General features: G+C 39.1%; 1 protein-coding gene and 1 long non-coding RNA gene across 5 annotated transcripts; one reads left to right on the forward strand and one right to left on the reverse strand.

Annotated features, from left to right (window-relative positions):
- Window positions 1-2,711: 2,711 nt before the first annotated feature.
- LOC143854269 (uncharacterized) lies at window positions 2,712-10,222 on the reverse strand. Of its 4 annotated transcripts, none has more exons than XR_013237472.1 (8): window positions 9,962-10,222; window positions 9,753-9,847; window positions 9,418-9,583; window positions 9,162-9,235; window positions 4,970-5,154; window positions 4,780-4,825; window positions 4,128-4,220; window positions 2,712-3,066 (listed from the first exon to the last, which is right to left on the reverse strand). It is a non-coding gene; the product is annotated as an uncharacterized LOC143854269 (long non-coding RNA). The 4 variants fall into 4 exon arrangements; XR_013237471.1 differs by having other exon boundaries at window positions 4,970-5,116; window positions 9,962-10,220; XR_013237470.1 differs by lacking the exon at window positions 4,970-5,154 and having other exon boundaries at window positions 9,962-10,219.
- Window positions 10,223-17,845: 7,623 nt separating this feature from the next.
- On the forward strand, window positions 17,846-20,810 carry LOC143854925 (flavonoid 3'-monooxygenase CYP75B137-like). Its single transcript, XM_077365065.1, has 3 exons — window positions 17,846-18,359; window positions 18,858-19,355; window positions 20,032-20,810. The coding sequence occupies exons 1-3, from the start codon at window positions 17,904-17,906 to the stop codon at window positions 20,671-20,673; spliced, it is 1,596 nt and encodes a 531-aa protein (XP_077221180.1). The 5' UTR covers window positions 17,846-17,903; the 3' UTR covers window positions 20,674-20,810.
- The last annotated feature ends 2,487 nt before the right edge of the window (window positions 20,811-23,297 follow it).

The following is a 23,297-nucleotide window of genomic DNA, read 5'->3' on the forward strand; positions in this document are numbered from 1 at the left end:
AGAGGAATGTTAAGAAGCTGACTCAACGGGGGCGTCTTCGTACCACTTCTCTCACAAATTATTTGCATATAAGAATGCATACAAATAAGACTACATCCTTATAACATTACATGCAAATAATTTCTCATCACATGTAAATAACTTCTGGGTTATCCAAATAAGACTACATCCTTATAACATTATAAATCGGGCTATAAGTTAGTCTTATTGGGCCGAAAGAATACGTAAAACAGGCCAGGCAAAGCCCACACATTGCCGCATAAACGGATCTTTTCTGGGCCACACACACTATTTCGGACCCAATTGGGTTTGAATCAAGACATCTAACTCAACATGATCGACTTCCAATTGTTGAGGGATACACTTTCGTGGTGATGAGGACCAATGGATGATCAGGACGGATCTTCGAGTGGTATTTGTGGGCCAAATCACAAGGTCTCATGGGTGTGGGCGCGGAACACTAGTGTAAAGTACATCCCCAACTGAAACTGGTAGGAGAACCAACATTTGTAGCAATCAAGCAGACTGTGAAACTGAGCCATCAAACATTCCCTTCGCTTAGCTTAGAACGGCTAATTTGAATCCATTCTACTGGGCCCGAATAATGAATGGATAGATAGGGAAGAAAATAGTGCACAATCAACATGTAAGATCGGATTGAACGGCTAGCATCATCATTTTTATTACGGTTTGCATCATCATTCTTATATAGAAAACATCAGTTCAGACTTCAGACACCTTTTTAATAAAAGGCTATAGAGTCTTTGCTTTGAAATTTCCGAGGAAACACCGAATTTTAGCTTCTCCTTTATTGTATTGTTGTGACGCAGAACTTTACGCCCACATATTTAGGAGACTAAACTTCAGTAATTCACTTCCGATGGGGTCCACCTATGTCCTGGCCATATGTTGGACAATTTCAATAATAGTTTAAATAGTAAAGTCAAAGATGCTTTTGCTTTGTGTTTAAAATTTGGAGGGAAGATTCAAATTAAAGTTCTCCCCTTCTTTCTTTGAAAACTAGAATCAATTGCATGAATGGGGACTTGAACCCAAGACCTTGATGTGTGTGAACATTATGTTCTCTAAACCAATGCAAAACAAATAGTCCCACATAGGAGCTTGAGAGAATTTTTCTCATCCATATAAGATGGAGAGTTGGAGAAAGGCTTGAGCCTTCAAGGGGCTTTAGAATTTGTTGGGTCTTGGACTTTTAGAAGAGCACAAGCCCATGTGTAAAAAACACACACACGCGCGCGCCCCTCGCCTCGCCGGGCCGTGGTTAAAGGTTATTTTATTGCAAAAAACCGTTTTAATTTTTACCCTTTGGTTTTGATATGGACACACCACCTTAATTGCAAACAACCGTTCAACGGTCACAAAAATGACTGTTGGGAGAAAAAACGTTACTGGCCTTTAAGGGTGTGTTTTAATGGTGACTCTCCCCAACAGACACTTTCTGGTCTATAAAAGGGGACGGGACAGATTGTTTTGAACACAGAAAATAACACATACGTTTTTGCACTTTCTGTTTTGTTCTTCCTCCTCCTTCGTTCCGTTCATTCTGAGCACAGTTCCATTGGTGATTCTGGGTGGACCAGTCAGCGAGTGCACGTGGACTGGGGCCAATTTCGGCTGTTTATCTTGGAGCGTCGGTTTGCAAATCCCGGTTGCACTGGTAGGGGGCGGATACGATTCTTAAGGAGAGTGACCAGTGGCACGACTCAACCTTATACTTTTCAATCCGATTTCCAAAGGGTTTTCAACCAAACAGATAAGTTCTATTTTATTTCTGATTTTCAAACAGAAAGAGTTTTTTCATTTCAAGTTGCAGATTTTTTGGGTTCCAATAAACCATAGATCAGATCCATAATCTAAATATATTTTTTCCAACACCATCCATCGGAGTTCACTGGGTCCTACTTATGTTGTACACAGGTATGACTTACTCTTAGGAAGAGGAAAGGGAAGAGAGAGGAGAATCGTGAAAAGGGCATGATGCAAAAGCCCAAAAAATACCCACCACCTCAAGTCATTATTTTGGGTGGATCAACTTTGGCCTTTGCTAAAGATTTGCAGGCCATAATTACATCCATTAGTGGGAACTAGGAGTAGGGCTGCAAATGAGCTGAGCTAAGCCGAGTCGAGCCGAGCTTTGGGGTGTTTGGGCTCGGCTCGTGAAATATTTGAAAAAGCTCGGCTCGTTACGTGGAACGAACCGAGCTTAAGCTGTGGGATTTGAATCCAAGCGCCCCCTCTATATTTTGTGACTTAGCCACTCGGCCAAACTTTCATCTGTGATAAACAACCCACATTCTTTTATTTTATATATTAAAAACAAGCATAATCCAAGCTTTAAAGCTCGGCTCGTTTATGAATCGAGCCTAAAAAGCTCGCGAGCTTTTTCGAGCCAAACTATACAAAGCTCAAGTTCAGCTCGTTTATTTGGCGAGCCTAATTTTTGGGTCGGATTCGGCTCGTTTAGTAAACGAACGAGCCTGAGCCGAGCTTTTAACGAGCCCAACCCAAACATATTCGCGAGCTGGCTCAGTTAATTTGGAGCAGAGCATGTTGTATTAGGCGGGAGGGGTTACCACTTTTACAGTGTACATATTATTTAAATATTTGTTTGACTATTGTGGGAATAGGATCTTGAAAGGGTTGGGCAGTGGGGAGGATAAGTAGACGATGCTTGTGATATTATATGAACATTTTGAATTAGCTTTTTATGATATACTAGTAAAAGTGCACGTGCCTTGCACGTGGAACTACTACGGTATTTTACAACATATAACGGCAAAAAACAAGTTTATTTTACAATGTAAAGCTTCCATCTTCCCCAGCTGGTAGGCATTTAAACATTGATGGAGATAACTACATTCATAAGATGTGGCTGCAACAACTCCAAATTAGGCCATAAAATCTTGTTAAAGTGCAATGCAATCTTCTAGTTCTCAATTCCAATTGCGCACTGCTGCTTCTTTCCATTTAGGCAGCATCTGCTCCAAATGTTTTAACATCTTCAACTATTTTTATTCCATCATGTCATCCAGCAATGTCTGTCACCTTAAAAATTCATAATCCATATTAGAGAACACTAATAAAGAGAGCATACAATTATTAATTCACACCTGTGATTCCAAAAGAAAACTATAATCATCAATAGTTTTTGTTTCCAATCATATAGTAGGTACATCTTGGGACATCAGAACTGATCACAAGCACTTTCAATAGTTATAGTAGGTACATCTTGGGACATCAGAACTGATCACAAGCACTTTCACTACAACAGAGGACTGAATAAAATAGTTTATATGAATATTGTCCAAGAATTTTTCAGAAGATTGATAATTTTTTTAAAAAACATGTTTATTTTACAAAATAAAGCTTCAGTTCATCTGTTCATCTGTTCCTTCTCACTGTCATGGGCCAACCACGCATTGAACAAAGACGGGATGACGAGTTAGCTTCTAAAGATTCAAGAAATAGCTGCATTCATATGATATTCGTAAGATGCGGCTACAACAGCCCAAAAAGCTACACACTCGGCTAGAAAACCATGTCAAAGTGCAATGCAATCTTGTTCTATGGTCCAATTGCACAGTCTATGACTCGTCAGGCACCATTGGGAAGAAGAAAAAATCAGCTTTGTGTAAACCTCCTCCACCCAATACTCTCAAACTAAATGTTGATGGTAAATGGCATCAATGGCATCATCATTTTTTTGTTTTCAGGGCCAATTGGTTTAACGAGACTCCACCGACTTAGTCTATCCATCTTGGCATAAGCATATTTAGGGAAGAGATGCAAGGTAAAATAGAGGTGGAAAGTGATTCATCTAATGTAGGTTCAAGGTAAGATCGTAGGTCCCTGGAGATTATCTAGGTTTTTGGATGAAATTTCTACGATGTATGATGATGGGTTTATTTCTTTTATCCATATTCCTAGAAGTGCTAACGATCTTGCAGATCGATTGGCCAAATCTGAAGCGCTGCAGGATTCCTTGTATGTCGGGCAAACTTTGACGACGTGCATTTGTAATCTCGTCTCTATTAATATATCTATCTTTAGATAAAAAAAAGTAATAATAAAAAAAAACAGTCTACGACTGCGTTCAAAACTCCAACCTAGACAGCATTGATTGCAGCATCTGCTTCAAATGTTTTCCCATCTTCAACGGTTGACCTATACTCCATTGTGTCGTCGGAAATCTCTGTAACCTGAAAGGCCGTATTCCATATTAGTGACCTTGAAAGGCCGTAATTCATATTTAGTGAATATTAATAAACAACGCATGCAAAATATGACACCACAAGCTATGTGAATTCCTTTAAGCTTCTCCGATAGACATGGCTCGTTAAGGTGCACCATACCCCAAACCTGTCGGCAGTAAGCATTAACTATCTCGGGTATCCAATCAATTAATCCCCCAAACCAACCAAACCGGGGAAGCTTAAACAATAAAGGAACAAGAAGTCTCTCTATTTTCTCTTTAGGGAGATACAAAATATGAACATGGAATCAGATCATTGAAATATTCATTGGATCTAATTTGAATGAAACTTGATTGATCAGTTCCTTTTAATGATTCAATAAAATAAATGAAAGAAATTCAAATTCCAATTTTTAAATGAAATGAGGGGAATGGAATTAGTAGTATAATAGTAGTATGGAAGAAAGATTTATATATTTCTTTCTACTACACTATTTATTATTATTATTATGCTAACCTTTAGCAATATTATAGCAATTTATTTAGAACAGGGCAATATTCCCTACCCATTAGACCACGACCACCAGAGAGCAATGCAATTCTTCCCTTAATCTGTATAGTAGCTTAGAATGTGAGATACGTTAATAAAAATGAAGAATGAAGAATGAAACAACCAATATACGACACAAAATGGCAATCAGTTGACAATGATGGAAAGATCAAGTAGAAACAAAGGATTGACGCCAAAAAATCTACCATATCTTGGATTGAACTTGCAACTTTTCTTGAGAGATACAATCAGCAGGAAAAGAAGAACCACATAACACAATTGTATTTTTTGATTCGGAGCTTGTAGAAGCTTGGTGATGAGAACCAATCTATACGACCGAAAAATTGCAAGACCTGGATGCTAAAAAGAAATTGTAAGACCTAGAAGCTTCCTGTATCACAATACTTCAGAGGATTTAATTTAATTTTTTTTAAAATCTATTGTTACCCTAAATCAAACATGCAGGAGCTCAAGTTGTAAGAAATACAATAGACTGACAAACAAACATCCAAACCATTTTTTCCTATCCAGAATTTGGAGAGTCTTCTTGATCCTGAAGATTGAAGTTATCTGAAGGAACAAAAAAGGTCACACTCCTCTCTCCATTGTTCCTTAAGTTTTAATTTGAATTTTCCTTCTCGTAAACCACAAGAGCACCTAGCTCTCTTACTAATAGGGGCATCTTCCATCCCCCTCTATTATACAAATGGCACATTCCTCAATAAAGGTGCCACGATATTATACATGGGAGGACTCACTCCAATATACAAATGGCACATTCCTCAATACAGGTGCCACGATATTATAGAGGGGAGGATGACACATTAGGGGATTTGAGGTATAACATTAGTAATGGTCATGAAAAAGGAAGCATTCAAGATGTCCACATGAACAACAATCGCATGATGCCTCTATAGATCAATACCATCTCCTGCTTCGTTTGTGCACTTACCAAGGTCCAATCTCGGGAAATGTTACTCTCTTGTTCAAGTTTTGGAACCACCCACTATATGGAGGTCTTTGAAAAAATAAGAGGCTCTCATAAAGCACATCAAGAAGAAAAAAATATAGAATTCAAAAGACAGTTATAGTTAGAATCTGGAATCACTTAAAGAGCAGACAATGATATATACAAAATTTCAGAATTACATAGAAGAAAAATATCTTCAAAACCTCAAAAAATACAAAAGGAATTGCAAAAGTTAGAGAACTACATGCAAATTTGACATAGTTATAGTGATGGAAAAGCCAATATTAGCAACCACAGTTAACTGAAAATACGCATGAATATAGGCAGAGAACATGAAAAGTTTAGGGCCTCTATAGATGCATCAAAAATCCGTTATATACTTGAAACTGTACTTATTTTAATTTAATCACTTTTCATAAATTTCAGAAAGATTTTAATCATAAAAAACGAAGAACAAAATATCTAAAAACAAAAGGCTTGCCAAAAAAAGCTTGGACATCAAGCGCTAAGGCTATGAAGACAATCGTACGCTGTCGGATTCCACTGTCAAAGATGACATGAACTTTTTTTGCTAGAGCTTCAAGCACTTGTCAATTTGACATAGTTTTAAAAGTAAAAAAATGAAGGATTTACCAGCTAATTTCAAGTAGTTATTGAAATGGAAAATCCAATGTTACCAACAATTAGCTGAAAATATGCATGAATACCCTTCAAAAAAAAAGGCATGAATATAGGTAGAGAACATGGAGTATCCAATACCTCAAAGTATCCAAATGACATTGAAAGCTATGTGTGATCACATTAAATCACACACACCACAACTAAGAGAACAATTCCTATACTCCCAAGTTCCCAAACACAAGAAAGATGCATTTACTTTGGACATGTTTGGCAATTCTGTAAAAAAAATTCACATAAAGTAATGATCACTCTATATGAACATAGTCCACTGACAATTTCAGAAGTTTTTTCACAATTTCCAGATCATTTTCCCTTTTCTTTGTTTTTCATTTATTTGAAATACTCTTTGTTACAATATCTTGTGTGCAAAAACTTCACATTTCTTTTTTTATGGTAGGCAAGCTGGGATTGAACCTCTGACCTCCAGGTTGAAGAACAAAGCCTTGATCATTGAGCTAAAGGCTAAATCCTTAACTTCACATTTCTTAGTGCATAATATTTTTAGGACATGAAGAAGCTCCTAATGTCAATTGATAAAAGGGAAGGGAAAAGGTACGTTTGAGTCAGCTGGGAACATTCATTTTTGTTATATACTTTTTTTTTTGTCATTAAAAATATATTTCTATCAGATCTAGCCCAGGTTTCTCAAGTAGTAACAAAATATACCCAAGCTTCGCACAATTTTAAATAAGGTTCCATAGAAGAAGGGCCAAGCAAAACCTTAGTAAGCTAAAAGTAAGCCTAAACACCATCTCAAGGTGAGCAATTGATCTCGTAAGAAAATGGCACTACGCAAGAAGGGATGTCAACAAAACATGTCTCCAAAGACGAAGTTGTAGTTACCAGAAGCCATACATCGAGGACTCACAATTCCTATAGTGAAATAGCATAATGTTTTGATAATGACAAAAGAAAACCAGTTAGTGGGTATAGGTGTTTATCACTTAGATCATAAAAATGAAGACCCAACAAAAATTCCATGAATCCTCATTCACTATAATACAAGTTGCTCATCCAACAACCACTATGTTTGTTGCTTCCAATAGCGAGCATGTATTTATGTGATAACAGAAATGTTAAGCAAATAAAAAAGAAAAGAAGAAAAATTCCTATAGTGCAATAGCATAATGTTTTGATAATGACAGAAGAAAACCAGTTAGTGGGTATAGGTGTTTATCACTTAGATCATAAAAATGAAGACCCAACAAAAATCCCATGAATCCTCATTCACTATTATACAAGTTGCTCATCCAACAACCACTATGTTTGTTGCTTCCAATAGCGAGCATGTATTTATGTGATAACAGAAATGTTAAGCAAATAAAAAAGAAACGATGAAAATAGAAATATGCTAGTGGCTCACCATGGCAATATCCATGATCATGACAAGGAAAGCCAACACTAACCAGTTCTCTGCCGTGGTTAAGAGCAGAATCACTGAAAATCAGGTATTGTTTGGTGCAAGAGAATCTGGAGGGCCTCCCGTAACAGGAAAAAAATTATAATCAAAGAAATCTGAAATGCCATTCTAGTGGCAGGCGCCTTAGCACCCTCTTCATCTTCCTGGTGTACATCTCGGGGAGAATTATAGAATTTTGTGTTAGGAGAACCACGTCAAATGGACGGCTGAATTTCTAAAAGGCATTATAGGTTCAACTATTAAATTAACTCCTTATTGGATCCTTTGGTTTTGATGATCTCAAATGATGTAATGTGCTTCTTGTAAATTTCTGAAAGACATTATAGGTTCTGATTCTAAATTAACATGTTATTGTATCCTTCCTTTGGATTAATAGATATCAAATTATGCGATGTGCTACTTGCCAATAAAGAGCAAAGCCGTCCATTGGATAATTGAAGCTCATATATTGATAGAAATAGGTATAAACATATCATGCCATAGCTCCTATGATTAAAGTGAGAGGCAGGTATTTTAACTCGAAACAGACTGGGTAGTTATGGTGCATTGCTCTTTCCACACAACGGTGGAAATCCTTCAATCGCTTTCCATAGCAACATCCGGATGCATGAATTGGAAACCCCAACAGTAGTTAGTCTACAGAAAACAAGAGGGCAAAGCTGACATTTAGATAAGCATATGATTAAATTAGCTTATCACGCTTATCACAGTGGAAAAAGTTATCCTTGCTGCCAGCTCTGTATCAAGGAACAAGAATGGAGAAATGTGTGACAAATATAAAAAACCACTTCTTAGAAGTTCCAATTAACAAAATAAGAAACCCCCTAGCAGATTTACCAACTAAATCTACATAGGAAAAGTTCACCTTTAGGTCCCATCTTCTCAACACCTTTATTTATGTAATTAAGTGGATTAATCATTGGTCTAGGCAGCTCATAAGTCCACTCGATGCTATTAACCAGATTACTCACATCTTGAAGCAAATGGTTCTTACAGGGAAACAAACTCTATGTCTAATAATTATGCTAGTTTTAAGGTCTAACTTGAATTAGGTTTTTAGAGGCGGGAGTGAATTTGAAAATATTCGTGAGTGCCCATTGCTCACTTGTTTAAATACTATACCTACTACTGAGAGAGAGAGAGAGAGAGAGAGAGAGAGAGAGAGTTGGGCATCATAAATAATTAAATATATCCAAAAAAAGCAATTATTTTACACCAAGTAATGAGTTACGGCACGTAAAAAGGTAACAAGAATACGTGCTGCATTTCCAATCAAATTTTTAAGGAAATAAATCTAAAGAAACCTTGAATTTTGCTAGAGTCTCACCTCTCTTTACCATTTCTCTAATTAAAGGCAGTTGATCCAATAGATCATTTTCAGGAGGCCACATTTCTCATAAGCTGCAAGTTAGACCAAAGTTAATAAGACTTGCACTTATCACTAACCTAAAAGATGAGAAACATAAATAATAACAGCAACAACATCAATAATAGTAAAAATAGATAGTAATAATCGGAGGCAAATGTTCAGAGTCACCCTCTAGATTCACATATTAAATGTATTTCTAGTTTTGATGATTCACCTTTTTCCAAAAATATTGACCCTGTGCATAAATCAATTGTTGATTGCTATTGTAAATGTAGGTACTAAAAATTGAAGATTCTCCGGACTTCTTCCATTAAGGCAGCATTGGATAACCATTATTATGGTTGGCAACTGACAATGCAATATTTCAGTCCAAGCAAGGCCTGTGGAACCATGCCAAATGTGCATAACTCATTATGATTGAAAGTGTTCAAGTTATTGGAGGCATATTTGAGCTTAAAACCAGTAAGACAGGGAAAGTGTATTTCAATTGTTCCAGGCTTCGACCAAAAAAGAAGGAATACGATAGATATTAAGCATGAAGCAACTTACCAACCAACCGAGTATTGCTGAATATTTTCCAAAGCCCTGACAATTCTCCTTGATAAAAGCATGTTGGTGAGCATGGGAGACTTTATTTTTCAGAACTGCCAGTAAATAATCCTCAGGTTATGAAAATCACAGGATTTCATTTTGGAACTTGAGGGAACAAATTTGAAAAAAAGAAAGAAGAAACCCACAAAAGATTTCTGATTCCGTACCTGAAATTCTTTGATCTATATTGAACATATGCTTGGAAGAAGAAGCAAAGGAATTCTTTTTGAAACCAGTGGAGGAGAAGGTAATATCGGAAATGAGACACGGAGAAGGAAAGAAAAGATATACCTAGGGTTCTTCTCGTCGAAGAGATATGGGGGCTAGGATTTCCAAGCAAAGAATCCGCCAAAGAGGAGAAAAGGAACTGCACTGCACACAGATAAAAAAAAATTTCTGCAAAGGGACGCGTGTTCTAGTGACGGAGAAACCAAGATAGGAAAAACACACAAGACACACAATTGAAAACGCGTGGCCTGGAAAAGGAGATTACAAGTGGCGGTTTTTTGCATGCATCGAAGAAGAGTTGAAATGGCGAAAATGACCCGAAGAAATTGGATATACCAGGAAGAAATAGCAAAGCAGGCGCAGGTCATTACGGCAAACGTTGGTTGACGAAATTTGAAGGTTTAGGCTTTTAGAATAGTAAGGATTCTCACCCTTTACTTTCCCGGTCAGCAACTTGAGGCGAATATGTCGTGTGGTTGTTGGGTGCGTGGCCGGTGGAGGGTGTGGACGGTGAGGGTGTGGGAATGATATTTCACCCCTTTTACTTCCTTGGGCCACCTGTCTGCAGTGTAGGAGGCGAATATATCCCTTTTTCTTCCTCGGGTAACCCACTTGTACTGTAATAGCGTGGTTATAAATACACTAGAGGGGGTGGCAGACCCAAGGGAAAAAAGGGCTGGGGTGAATTTTCAGTAAGGCTCTGTTCACTTGTGTTCCCGGGAAAGCAAATCCCTGGAAAACAGCCTCTTGTTTCCTTGACAAGACCTTGACAAGACAGAATTCTGGTGTTCACTTGCTTTCCTGAGAAAGTAACAAGCCTAGGTGGGAAATGTCAACTAATGACATGGAAATTGCCAAAAATGATGTGGAAATGTCTATTTTCTCACAAGTGTGGGAAACCAAATCCCACTATTTTGGTCGGATTTGCTTCCCCAGGAAAACTAGTGAAAAAGAGTGGGCAAGCAGTTTCTCGGGAAACCTTTTTCCTGCATAGTTCCTGCGCATGTGAACAGGCGCAGGAAACCTTTTCCTACACAGTTTCCCTGGATTTCTTTTCCTAATGCCACGTCAGATTCCCGGGAAACCTTTTCTTTTCCTTTCCCGAGAAAACAAGTGAACAGAGCCTAAAGGTTATACATATTAGCTTCTTTTTATTTATTTTTTCTGCTTGGGACAGCCCCCTCTGGTGTAAAACAGTAGATTAAAAAAAGGGGTCCGCAAAGCTACTCGACTTTTTTCAAAGAAAACAGAGATGTAAGGTGGGCCCCACTCTATATGCATCTCTTTTTCTCCCCCACCCCCGCCCCAACTTCATTTTTTTTTCTGCTTGGGACAGACCCCCTCTGGTGTAAATACACTAGAGTGGGGCCTAGTGACGGATCCAAGGGGGGCGAGGGCGGCAATTGCCCCCCTAAAATTTGGGATCTGTTTATTTTCCGTAAAGTTGCCATCTTGAAATTGGCTGGATTTTTTCCCTAAATCCATCTCTAAAGTCTAAACACACACACACGCTCTCTCTCTCTCTCTCTCTCTCTCTCTCTCTCTCAATTCTGGATTTTTGTCTCTCTCTCTACGCTACATTAAATTAGGATTTTCATGAGTCTTGTAACTCTCTCTCTCTCTCTCTCTCTCTCTCTCTCTCTCTCTGCTTTTAAATTCGGATTTTTTGTGTCTCCCTCAATTCGAGATTTTTTTTGTAACTCAGTATCTTGAGGGGAAATGTTTCTCGATTATCTCTCCCTTTAAACTATCTTGAATGGATCAACGCCTTATAATTGATTAAAAGATGGCCCACTTTATAGGATGATCCAAACTGTTCATTTGTTGGAGTGTAAATCAACTCCATAGGATGATCCTAACCGTCCGATCTATTGGGGTTGCCCGTTATAGAAACCTCTGTAGGTTGGGGGATTAGGATCAACCGATGAAGATGATTTGCGTGGTGCAGCCTATTTACATTATGGCCCAACAAATGAACGGTTTGGATCATCCTATGAAGTGGGTCCATAGTATTTTTGAAAAATACTAGACTACACTCGCAAACATATAAATTCCTCTAGAATTATTGAGATTTTCAATGTAAATGTGATCCTTTTTTTGAGGGTTGGAATTTATTAAATCACTAACAATCTTGGGTCATGCTATGAATGGGTGTAAAATAGTGGGCCCTACCCTTCAGAACATGAGGTGTAAAAAGTGGACGCCACTAGATCTGAACATGGGGTGTAAATTGTGGACTCCACCTTATGTATGGGTTAGGGGGAGATTGTGGGCCCCAACTGTCAAAACATGAAGGGTAAAAAGGCGGGCCTCAACATGCTATAACGGCCATTGTCTGCCCCCCTAGAGCAAATTCCTGGCTCCGCCATGGTGGGGCCCACCATATTTTGATATATCTACTTCCCCCTTTTTTTTTTCCTTTTTTGGAAGGGTCCGTGAAGCTACTTGACTTTTTTCAAAGGCAACAAAGAAGGAGGGGAGACTTAAAGGTCTTCTTTTGTTAATCATAGAGGCATGCAAAGGTGGCCTTCAAGTCGAATAAGAACAATGAAAAGCCAGCAAATATGTTAATGTGAGTCTTATATGGCATAAATTCAATTCCATCTCTTTTATCTTTGACTTTATCACAATTTGATCGTATCATTTACACCCAGAGACAAAGGAAGGTGCTCTTTGGGTCCACCTCCAATTGCCTCCACCAAATCTCAGTGGTGGACTCCATGATATCTGTTCTTAGGGATCTGCAAGGGACTTTCGCAGAAAGTCCACCATTTCGTGGCTGGCTTTTGCATGAGAGAGCATCCACCTCAGATGAATTAAATGAATGGGACAAAATCTGCTGAAAATTGAGCTTATATGCAACAGCCAGCCGCAAAGTGGGTTTCTGCGAAAGTCCCTAGGAAACCCCGTGTTCTTATTATCGCGCATAAAGTCCAGCTGGACAATTCTAATCATCTGATTGGTGGCATGTAAATAATTGGGAAGGAGATGGTATATGCAGGGGCGGAACCAGGAATTTACACCCGGGGGGGCCGGACTAGTTGTAAAAATTTTTTTTTTGCAGGTAGGGTTTCGTCAAACTAAAAAGGAAGCTTTCTACAGGATTTTTTTTAACACAGGGAGATGGGGAATTGATATTTTCACCCCTTGGGATTTTTTTTAACATAGGGAGATGGGGAAAGTGGGAAACAATTGATTTTTTTAATGATTTTGCAAATCTTTGTTTTTTAACACAGGGAGATGGGGAATTGATATTTTCACCCCTTGGGATTTTTTTTAACATAGGGAGATGGGGAAAGTGGGAAACAATTGATTTTTTTAATGATTTTGCAAATCTTTGTTTTTTAACACAGGGAGATGGGGAATTGATATTTTCACCCCTTGGGATTTTTTTTAACATAGGGAGATGGGGAAAGTGGGAAACAATTGATTTTTTTAATGATTTTGCAAATCTTTGTTTTTTAACACAGGGAGATGGGGAATTGATATTTTCACCCTTGGGATTTTTTTTAACATAGGGAGATGGGGAAAGTGGGAAACAATTGATTTTTTTAATGATTTTGCAAATCTTTGGGGGGGCCGTGGCCCCCCCAAAGCTATACGTAGTTCCGCCCCTGGGTATATGTTTATAATGGCCTGGGACTATCGTTTGGAATATTGACAGCATCTTGAGTATTGTATTGAGTTCGGCTGTTATCAAAACATCGTAGTGCCAATATCAATAGCACACGTACAGATATACATACTTATGTATGTATGTATACGTACTAGTATTCGAGCACATGCTATTCATGGCTGTAAAATGGTGGGCTCCACCTACCAATAACATCGGGGTAAAATGATGTACTCCAACCTACCTAAAACGAGGTCCTCATCCAATCAATAACATGAGGTATAAAATGGTGGCCATAACCTATGGTAAGCTTGGTTATAAATTGTTGGGCCCATGTCATCATGGCTTGTGGTGTAAAATAGTGGGTCCACCATAATTCATGGGTTTGGGTAGAGCAGGTGGGGCCCACCAAATGAAGTGTGAAATGGTGGCCGTGTATTATCCATGTTATGCTTGGGTATAAAATGTTGGGCCCCACCATGTCAAAACAAAACATGAGGTATAAAGAAACAATTCTCCAAATGAACTTTTTCTGGGAAAGAAAACGAATGACAATGGAAAGAAACATGGGGTAGTATATATTATATATATATATATATATATATATATATATATATATATATGTAAGAGATGTTTTTGAAGAATGATGCATGGATTGGGAGGCCAAAAATATGTAGATCACACGACATGGTAAACATGACATGATTTATCAGTCCTTGCGTACAAGATTCGTATTGAACATGGTCGTTGCTTCACGCCTTAAGAATATGTAGATCCCACCAGCACTATGAATTGTTATGTAAGATCGAACGGCCACCGTGATTTCTTTGCGACATAAAGAAAAATGACGTTCTGTTGAAGTAATTAACTACGAAAACCTTGTCCGCTCGATGATGATGGGCGATTGCGAAATACCACGCGAAAAAATTAACAATTAGCTACCTTCTTTACCTGCTTCTCTTTATTTTGACAGAAAATAATAGTTTTAGTTCACGTGAATCCCTTTAATTGAAATAGATGTTGCCTTCAATATTTATTTTAATATGATATTTCCAACCTTCCTGTTTTGAGTTCTTCTATGAGAAATTATATTATGTTCCGCAGCATATTTTTAAAGGAAAAAAAAACATGATCCTACAAGTACACGTGAACACTTAATTTTCAAGGTTCTAAACCGTACACTTTAGGCATCCATACTAGGGCTGCAACAGGGTCGGGTTGGGCCGGGATTTTCAAAACCCTGGATACCATTATCTTGGCCCTGACCTTGAGTCAGGGCCAAAAAACCTCAACCCAATGCCCGCCCTGCAGGGCTCAGCGCCCGCCCTGATTGGGCCTGGCCCTAATTGACCCTAGTGCAAATACCTGTTAAGAGTGCAAAAATAAAGCAACCACATATTATATAGAACAAAATGATCAATAAACAAAGAAAAGGGAACAAAATAAGACAATATGAATTCAACAACATGACGGACAGCAGAAACAATTAATAATAACAATATAAAGGAACATCAATCCAAGATAATAGAAAACATTAACAAAAGAAATATGCACAGATGGTTCAATTCTATAATAGAAAACAGGGTCGGGCTGACCCGAGGTATCAACCCTGAACCTGACCCAATCCTGAGTCAGGGCCTAAAAAATGAACCCCGACCCGCCCTCAGGGTTGGAAAATCCAACCTAGACCCTGTTCGGGCTCAGGGCAGATCAGGGTGGGTCAGGGCTCACATGCCCAAACTTGCACCCCTAATCCATACTGTAGGGTGTGAAATGGACAGCTTAGGAAACCAAAATGCAACATCATTATAGAAAATTTCACAAATATTAAGGTTTGGATTGTCCGATATAGGGTGATTTTTAGTTCATTACTACGGGTCGACTAGATGAACAATTTTGATCAACAAATAGCTGCACATCACTTATACTTTTGCTATACACTCAGACATTATATAAGAGCTATCTTATATTGTGGCTGCATATATTTTTCAAAGCAAGGGGCAAAGTAACCTGGGCCCTTATGCTCAATGTAGGGAGGGCCCTTTGGAAGAGTTTCCATAGGAAGCAACTGATTTTGGGTGGAAGGTGTTCCCAAACTGGGCCAGCCCAGACTTGAGGTTGAGCTTTAGATCTGAAAAGGTTCCAGGCTGAATTTGTGTTGAAAGAGCCAGACGGGGAGGGGCACTAGATCAATTTGTCATCTGATTGGGAGATAGACGGCTTGGAATTGATCAATGCTTGGAGGATAGAGGGAGGGAAGTGGTCACATAGCATCAACATGTTCCAGTCCCCAGAAGGGAGGATCAAATCCTTAATGGAGACAATTGAGATCGATGGATTCTTTGTGGAGAGCTGAAGTATGTAAAGGGGCGCTGCCAATCCAGAGGTCCAGAAAGCGATGGAACCTTGTCCAACCACCCACCTGGCATTTGCAATCCAATTTTCTCTGACGGAAAGAATTTCCCTCCACATTTTAGAGCAACCCTGGGCAGGTTTTATAAGGTTTAGATGATGGTTGCTGCAGTAGATGGATCGCATGAAAGAGCTCCAAAGGGAGGAATTGGTGTGGAGATGATGAAGAGCCTTGAGTCTGAACGCTGAGCATAGATATGCCATGGACTTGGTGGCCAAGCCGCCCTCAGCTTTAGGCTTAGAAATGTGATTCCAGGAGACCCAGTGAATTTTAGGCTCATGGTCCCCACTGCCCCACCTGGTAGCCATTTTTTGTGTTGTCCTTATGTTGCCTTTTGTGACTTGAACACGAGACATGTTGGCTGCTTTGATACCAAATGTTACCTACTTAACCAATATGCTAAAATCTTCTTGTGCTTCTGTCACCTAAGAGGACAATGTTCATTTTTGTCTTCAAACGAAATCCCGTTTTGCTAGGAGCCCTCAAAATAGACAACACTCACAAAAAGGGGAATGATATCCCCCCCTCTGACGGATAAAATCCCCCCTTGAAGTTTTAAAGGCAAAGAAAAACATTAAAGGAGAGGTGAATTTGTACTCAAGCAGTGAACCATTCTCACAGGAACCGTTAAAAGGGAGGGGATATTACCCGTTTTCGGGGGGGTGGGGGGGGGGGGGTATCATTTCCCAACAAAAAACATTTTTCTTTTTTGATTGATGTTGGTGATCTACACTTAGCTAGCTGGATGCTGATTGGCAATTGAGAGCATCTGGAGAATTCTAAGTGTTGCTAGGGACCATCACAGAAGGCATTCCATAGGCAAGCTGTTGCATGAGAGAGCAGCCACATCGCGGCCCGTAAAATGCCCCCTGTGATGGTCCGTAGCACATCCATAAAAACAAATTAGAAAAATGTCAAAGAAAGATTGAAGTGGCCGGGAATCAATTCTTACCGGATGGGTGCACATACTTTATTTTTAAAGTACAATTCAAACCATCCATTTATTAGATCTTGCAATGGATGCCCTGCATATCAAAATTCACTCCCATTGATTAATCCAACTTGTAATCTTTAACACACAGTTACATCTTTGACCAATACCACCTTTGATTAATTTGATCCGTTCCTTTTATATGCCTAGCTTCGATTCTCATATTTCCTAGAAATCATGCAAATCCTCCAATAACACGCATATTTTTGGCATAATTTTTTGACTATAAGAGATCTAAAGAAAAGCCTATCAAATGGACGCTTCAGATTAACAAAAGTCAGACGTGCTGACATTGAGATCTTGCCATAGTGAAGAATTCGGATCCACATGTAAGATCGAACGGTCACCATGGTTTCTTTGTATTATAAAGACAACTGATATTTTGGAAACTGAGCAAAACCACGTGAGAAGATTAACAATTAGATAACTTGTTTGCATGCTTCGCTTTATTTTGACAGAATATAGTAGTTTTAGTTCACGTGAATCCCCTTATGTGAAATAGATATGATGTTGCCGTCAATTTTATTAAAATTGGAAAAGAAAATCCCAAGAATTTAACGATGGATCTTCTAAGCGCAACATCTTTCCAATGGAAAATAAAATAAAATAAAGTATGCAAAGCATTAGTGAAGACTACTTTGATATTAAAATACCATGGACGATACTAAATCATGTGGTTGAAAAACTATACACATGTTCTCAATCAGTTAATAAAAAAAAGAACATAAGCAGTTCGAGCCATTTTTTTAATAAGATGCAATTTCCACTTGATGTGCATAAATACCCTACTTTGTGTGAATGTTGAAAACAAGTTAGCCTTCAAACAAAATACAAAGGCAAAGCATCCCTTTGTATTCCTTCACCATGGCTACTACTACTCTTCAAAACCCCTCCACTGAATCAAATCCTTCTCAAGTTGGGTCATGGTTTGGACTTGGCAAAGAAACACTAGTTCTAATCTCCATTGCAATCTTCACGTTTTCTTGGTTCTTTTGGGTGCTCAGAAAATCGCGAAAGGGAACATTGCCACTCCCACCTGGCCCTAGAGGCTTACCTCTGATCGGAAACCTTCCGTTTATGGAACCCGATCTCCACCGTTATTTTGCCAAATTATCTTCGACCTATGGCCCAATTTGTAAGGTGAAGCTCGGCAACAGAGTCATTGTTATATTGAATTCCCCGGCCATGGCTAAGGAAATCCTTAAAGACCAAGACATCATATTTTCTAACCACGACGTTGTGGCCGGAGGAATATCAGTAACGTATGAAGGGTCCGATATCGTATGGAGTCGTGGTGCAGTTTGGCGGATGCTTCGTAAGGTATTGTGAAACAACCAATTACTCCAAAAGCTTAAGCTTTAATAGTTGTGTTATTTGAGAAATTATACCGTTGATGGCCATGCATGAACTTGCAGCCCCAAAAAACAGTGGGGCCCACACAATTTTAGGTTGATCCAAACCGTTCATTTGTTGGGCCTGACATAGATAGGGTGTGCCCAGAAAATCTTCTCCATAGGATGATCTTTATCCTCAGATCAAAGGGTTAGGATCATCATATGGAGAAGATTTTCTGGGCACGCCCAATACGTTATGGCCTAACAAATGAACGGTTTAGATCAACCAAAAAATATGGGCCACACCGTTATTGAGCTGCTCGTGCACGCACGGTCGCCCACCATATAACTTCCCTTGTTATTTAATCATTTATACTTCCACACGCCCATGTGTGACCCCTCTCTTTTTTTGGGTTGGCCTACATGTGGATTTTTAATACCAAGGAATTATTAGGTTTTGATATAATCATTTATACTTGAACAGGTCTGCGTCCAAGAGGTTCTGAACAATGGGAGCATCGAAGCCGGGCGAGGCATCAGGCAAAGGCAACTTTATCAGACGTTGAGAAATTTGTACGCGAAAGTTGGAACTCCGGTTAATATCACAGAGGAAATAACTGAAACAATTTTTAACTCTATGACTAGCATGTTGTGGGGTGCAACTGTGAAAGGTGGGACTGATGCTAGGGTTGCGGCCGAGTTTCGAGAAGTGATGGGAGAAATTGTTCACTTATTGGGACAACCTAATATTTCTGATTTGTTTCCGGTACTAGCCCGGTTTGATTTACAAGGAGTGCGTCGTAAAATGAAGAGTCTTTCGTCATGGTTTGATAAGATTTTTGAGTCAATCTTAGAACAACGTCAGGGAGTGAAGAGCAACAAGAAAGAGAGCTCGGATTTTCTTGATATACTTTTGAAGATTGAGGAGCAAGCCGATCCCAAAATGCCCTTGACCATGACTCAAGTCAAGGCCATCTTGCTAGTAATTTTCTAACAAAATAGCTAGATATACAATATAATTCAGGATTGGGAAATAATATTTTCATTAGGGTGCAACTTGGGCTGGGCTGGGCTGGGTAGGGTTAGAAAAAGCCATCCAAAATTAATTTGGCCAGTTCAGGGTTGAGGCCTTGAGCAACCCGATCCGATCCGACCGACCCAATCGCAACCCATCCCCCTGATTTTATCGTTATTTCAAAATCTTTGGGTTATGACCTTTTTTTATTGCAATTTTTTCTGTTTTTGGCTCGGACTGACCCGAATTCAATGGTTCTAACCTGATCCAACCTGACCTGATTTGGAAAAACGGGTTGACAAATTTTAAAAGACATTTTTGTGTGTTTTCGTTTTGTTGACTACTTTTTGTTTAACCAACCTGGCCCAGTTTCAACTGTATAAATCGAGGAATGATAGAATGAAGGGCACTCTTGCAAAAACCACCTTCAAGGGTGCCTCTATTGGTTGATTTCTACAAAGTCAACACGGTTTCCACTTTTTAGGCCCGTTCACTTTTTCAGAGCCACCATAAATGCACTTTGCAGAAAATCAACCATTAAGGATGCCCTTGAAGGTGTTTTTTGCAAGGGCGCACTTCATTCTATCATTGCTCATATAATCATTACCTTTAGATATGCTGACACTTGTTCTACTTGTGCTAGGACATGGTTGCTGCTGGGACGGACACAACCTCGACCACATTAGAGTGGGCCATGGCCGAGATGCTACTAAAACCAGAAACATTGAAGAAAGCTCAGGATGAATTAGATGCACTAGTTGGTAGGGACACCATTTTAGAAGATTACCACGTACCCAAATTACCATATTTAGACGCAGTAGTGAAAGAAGTGCTTCGTTTGCACCCTCCCAATCCCTTCTTGATCCCTCACACTCCGAGTGAGACTTGCGTGGTCAATGGCTACACTGTCCCTAAGAATTCTGGCATTTATGTGAACTCTTGGGCAATACAAAGGGACCCTTCTGTTTGGGAAAATGCCAATGACTTTATTCCGGAAAGGTTCTTGAATACTGGGAAATGGGATTATAAGGGAAATGATTTTCGTTATATTCCATTTGGGTCCGGGAGGAGGATTTGTCCAGGTGTTCCCTTGGCAGAAAAATCACTAGGATTTGTATTGGGTTCACTTCTGCATTCGTTCAACTGGCAATTACCAAAGGGGGCGAAGCTTGATCTTGATGACCAATTCGGACAGATTTTAAAGAAACGAAACCCAGTCATTGTCATCCCCACACCGCGATTATCAAAACCAGAGCTCTATGCTCAGTTCTCTAAACAAGATTAGTTCTTGAGCTTGGACGGATGAGTGGACGGCTTTCTTGTTCTTATGTTTCTAGCTTCAAATAATATATCTAGTATATGTAATGCTTGTTCATGAATTGGCTCATAGAAGTCTTAATAAAGTTTTAATATTTTCTTAAATACGATGAATCCATTTCAGTTCTTATGGTTTCTAGCTTCTTGTTATATCTGCATTGTAATTGAGTTGGCACAAATGATCTGTTGAGAATTTAGGGAATAATACGGCTTACCAGACTTCGATTGAGAAACGGAAACAATCAAACAAATGATGTTAGTGAAACCTTTTCCGATGCGGCGAGATGAGGTACGGACTTTGTCACTCTCTTTAAGGTGAATTTGCGTCTATGCGGAAACTAATTTCGATGCAGCAGATTACTTGCCACAATCACCCCCAGGATACAACAGCCCGACGCATCGTCGATCTCCAAGAATTGCATGATCTCAGAGATTTGAACCACACGAACACTACAGTAACCCAACAAAATACGTAAAATAAACAGAGGAAGAAAGAAAACACTGTTTACAGTAAAGTAGAAAAACAAGAAGAAAACAGTAGTTTTTTGTTCTGTTGTTGTGTTTATAAAACACAGAGAACATCATCTTTTATATAGCCAAACATGTTTGTTCAATACTTTAATGGAGTGAAGACGACCTTTGAGAAAAGAGTCGTTTAAAAAATGTTTCAGATGTGAAAAGTCATTTTCGCAACAATCACAACGATTAGGTACGCCGACACTACTCAGTTACGCCAGCGTTATTAAGGTACAACGGCTTCCTCAAGAACCGCGCCGTTATTTACCCAGTTAATGACGTTCCAGTAAGCTGGCTTACTTCAGGTACGCCGGCTTAAACTGCGAAGGTAAACGGACAGAAACCAAATTTAAAATGTAGGGGATGTAAAAACCTTTGCTCACACGCGCGGCCGGGTGGCGTGTGTGTGGTATAGCCAAAAGCCCACCGGGTCCACTTGGTGACTAGTGCGCGTAGGCCTCATTTCTCCTCTTCTCATTAACAAAGCTAAGGAAGTGAAAAGCTATATTAACACATGAAGATTTTCTTCACTTTCCAATACGGGACTATTCGCGTTTGTGAAGGAAGTGAGCAAACCCATTTTCCAAAACAAAGTAGCTTCTTTTTGTAAACAAAAGAACTTTGTAAAATACCAACAAGGGCTATTTTGTATTAAAATACCAACAATCCCCCACTTATTTTAATAGAAAACATTTTAAAACAAAATATAACTTGTGTTGGGCTACCGACGAAGCAATATGCATAATAAAGGTGACTATGTCTTGAACCTTTACTTAGTGTAAGTGTATTCTAACTGCCAGGAGTTGAAGTGAACTATGTCTTGAACTACAATCATTTAGGGAATAATACGGCTTATCAGACTTCGATGGAGAAACGAAAACAATCAAACAAATGATGTTAGTGAAACCTTTTCTGATGCGACGAGATGAGGTATGGACTATGTCACTCTCTTTATGGTGAATTTGTGCCTATGCGGAAACTAATTTCGATGCAGCAGATTATTGGCCGCAATCACCCCCAGGATACAACAGCCCGATGCATCGTCGATCTCCAAGAACTGCATGATCTCAGAGATTTGAACCACACGAACACTACAGTAGCCCAACAAAATACGTAAAATAAACAGAGGAAGAAAGAAAACACTGTTTACAGTAAAGTAGAAAAACAAGAAGAAAACAATAGTTTTTCATTCTGTTGTTGTGTTTATAAAACACAGAGAACATCCTCTTTTATATAGCCAAACATGTCAGTTCAATACTTTAATGGAGTGAAGATGACCTTTGAGAAAAGAGCCGTTTAAAAAATGTTTCAGATGTGAAAAGACATTTTCGCAACAGTCACAACGATTAGGTACGCCGACGCTATTCAGTTACGCCAGCGTTATTAATGTACGCCGGCTTCCTCAAGAACCGCGCTGTTATTTACCTAGTTAATGACGTTCAGGTACGCCGGCTTAAACTGCGAAGGTAAATGGACAGAAACCAAATTTGAAATGTAGGGGATGTAAAAACCTTTGCTCACACGCGCGGCCGGCCGAGCCGCACCGGGCCGGGTGGCGTGTGTGTGGTATAGCCAAAAGCCTACCGGGTCCACTTGGTGACTAGTGCGCGGCCTCATTTCTCATCTTCTCATTAACAAAGCTAAGGAAGTGAAAAGCTATATTAACACATGAAGATTTTCTTCACTTTACAATACGGGACTATTTGCGTTTGTGAAGGAAGTGAGCAAACCCATTTTCCAAAACAAAGTGGCTTCTTTTTGTAAACAAAAGAACTTTGTAAAATACCAACAAGGGCTATTTTGTATTAAAATACCAACAATCCCCCACTTATTTTAATAGAAAACATTTTAAAACAAAATATAACTTGTGTTGGGCTACCGACGAAGCAACATGCATAATAAATGTGACTATGTCTTGAACCTTTACTTAGTGTAAGTGTATTCTAACTGCCACGAGTTGAAGTGAACTATGTCGATCTTGAACTACAATCATTGGGGGCTAGAAAGAAATACACCACACGCATGAAGCTAAAGTGTTCTATTGGTTCTTCCAAGCTTGCACATTACGGTCCTGTG

The sequence above is a fragment of the Tasmannia lanceolata genome, unplaced genomic scaffold, assembly GCF_043159265.1.
Source record: "Tasmannia lanceolata isolate RefF3 unplaced genomic scaffold, GAP_Taslan_0.1 ptg000020l, whole genome shotgun sequence".
Classification (NCBI taxonomy): Eukaryota; Viridiplantae; Streptophyta; class Magnoliopsida; order Canellales; family Winteraceae; genus Tasmannia; species Tasmannia lanceolata.

Bases quoted from the DNA above. Each gene is read 5' to 3' on its own strand.
- LOC143854925 (XM_077365065.1), top strand. From the start codon at position 17,904: ATGGCTACTACTACTCTTCAAAACCCCTCCACTGAATCAAATCCTTCT. The intron at 18,360-18,857 runs GTATTGTGAAAC...ATACTTGAACAG, and splicing joins TTTGGCGGATGCTTCGTAAG to GTCTGCGTCCAAGAGGTTCT. The intron at 19,356-20,031 runs GTAATTTTCTAA...TACTTGTGCTAG, and splicing joins AAGTCAAGGCCATCTTGCTA to GACATGGTTGCTGCTGGGAC.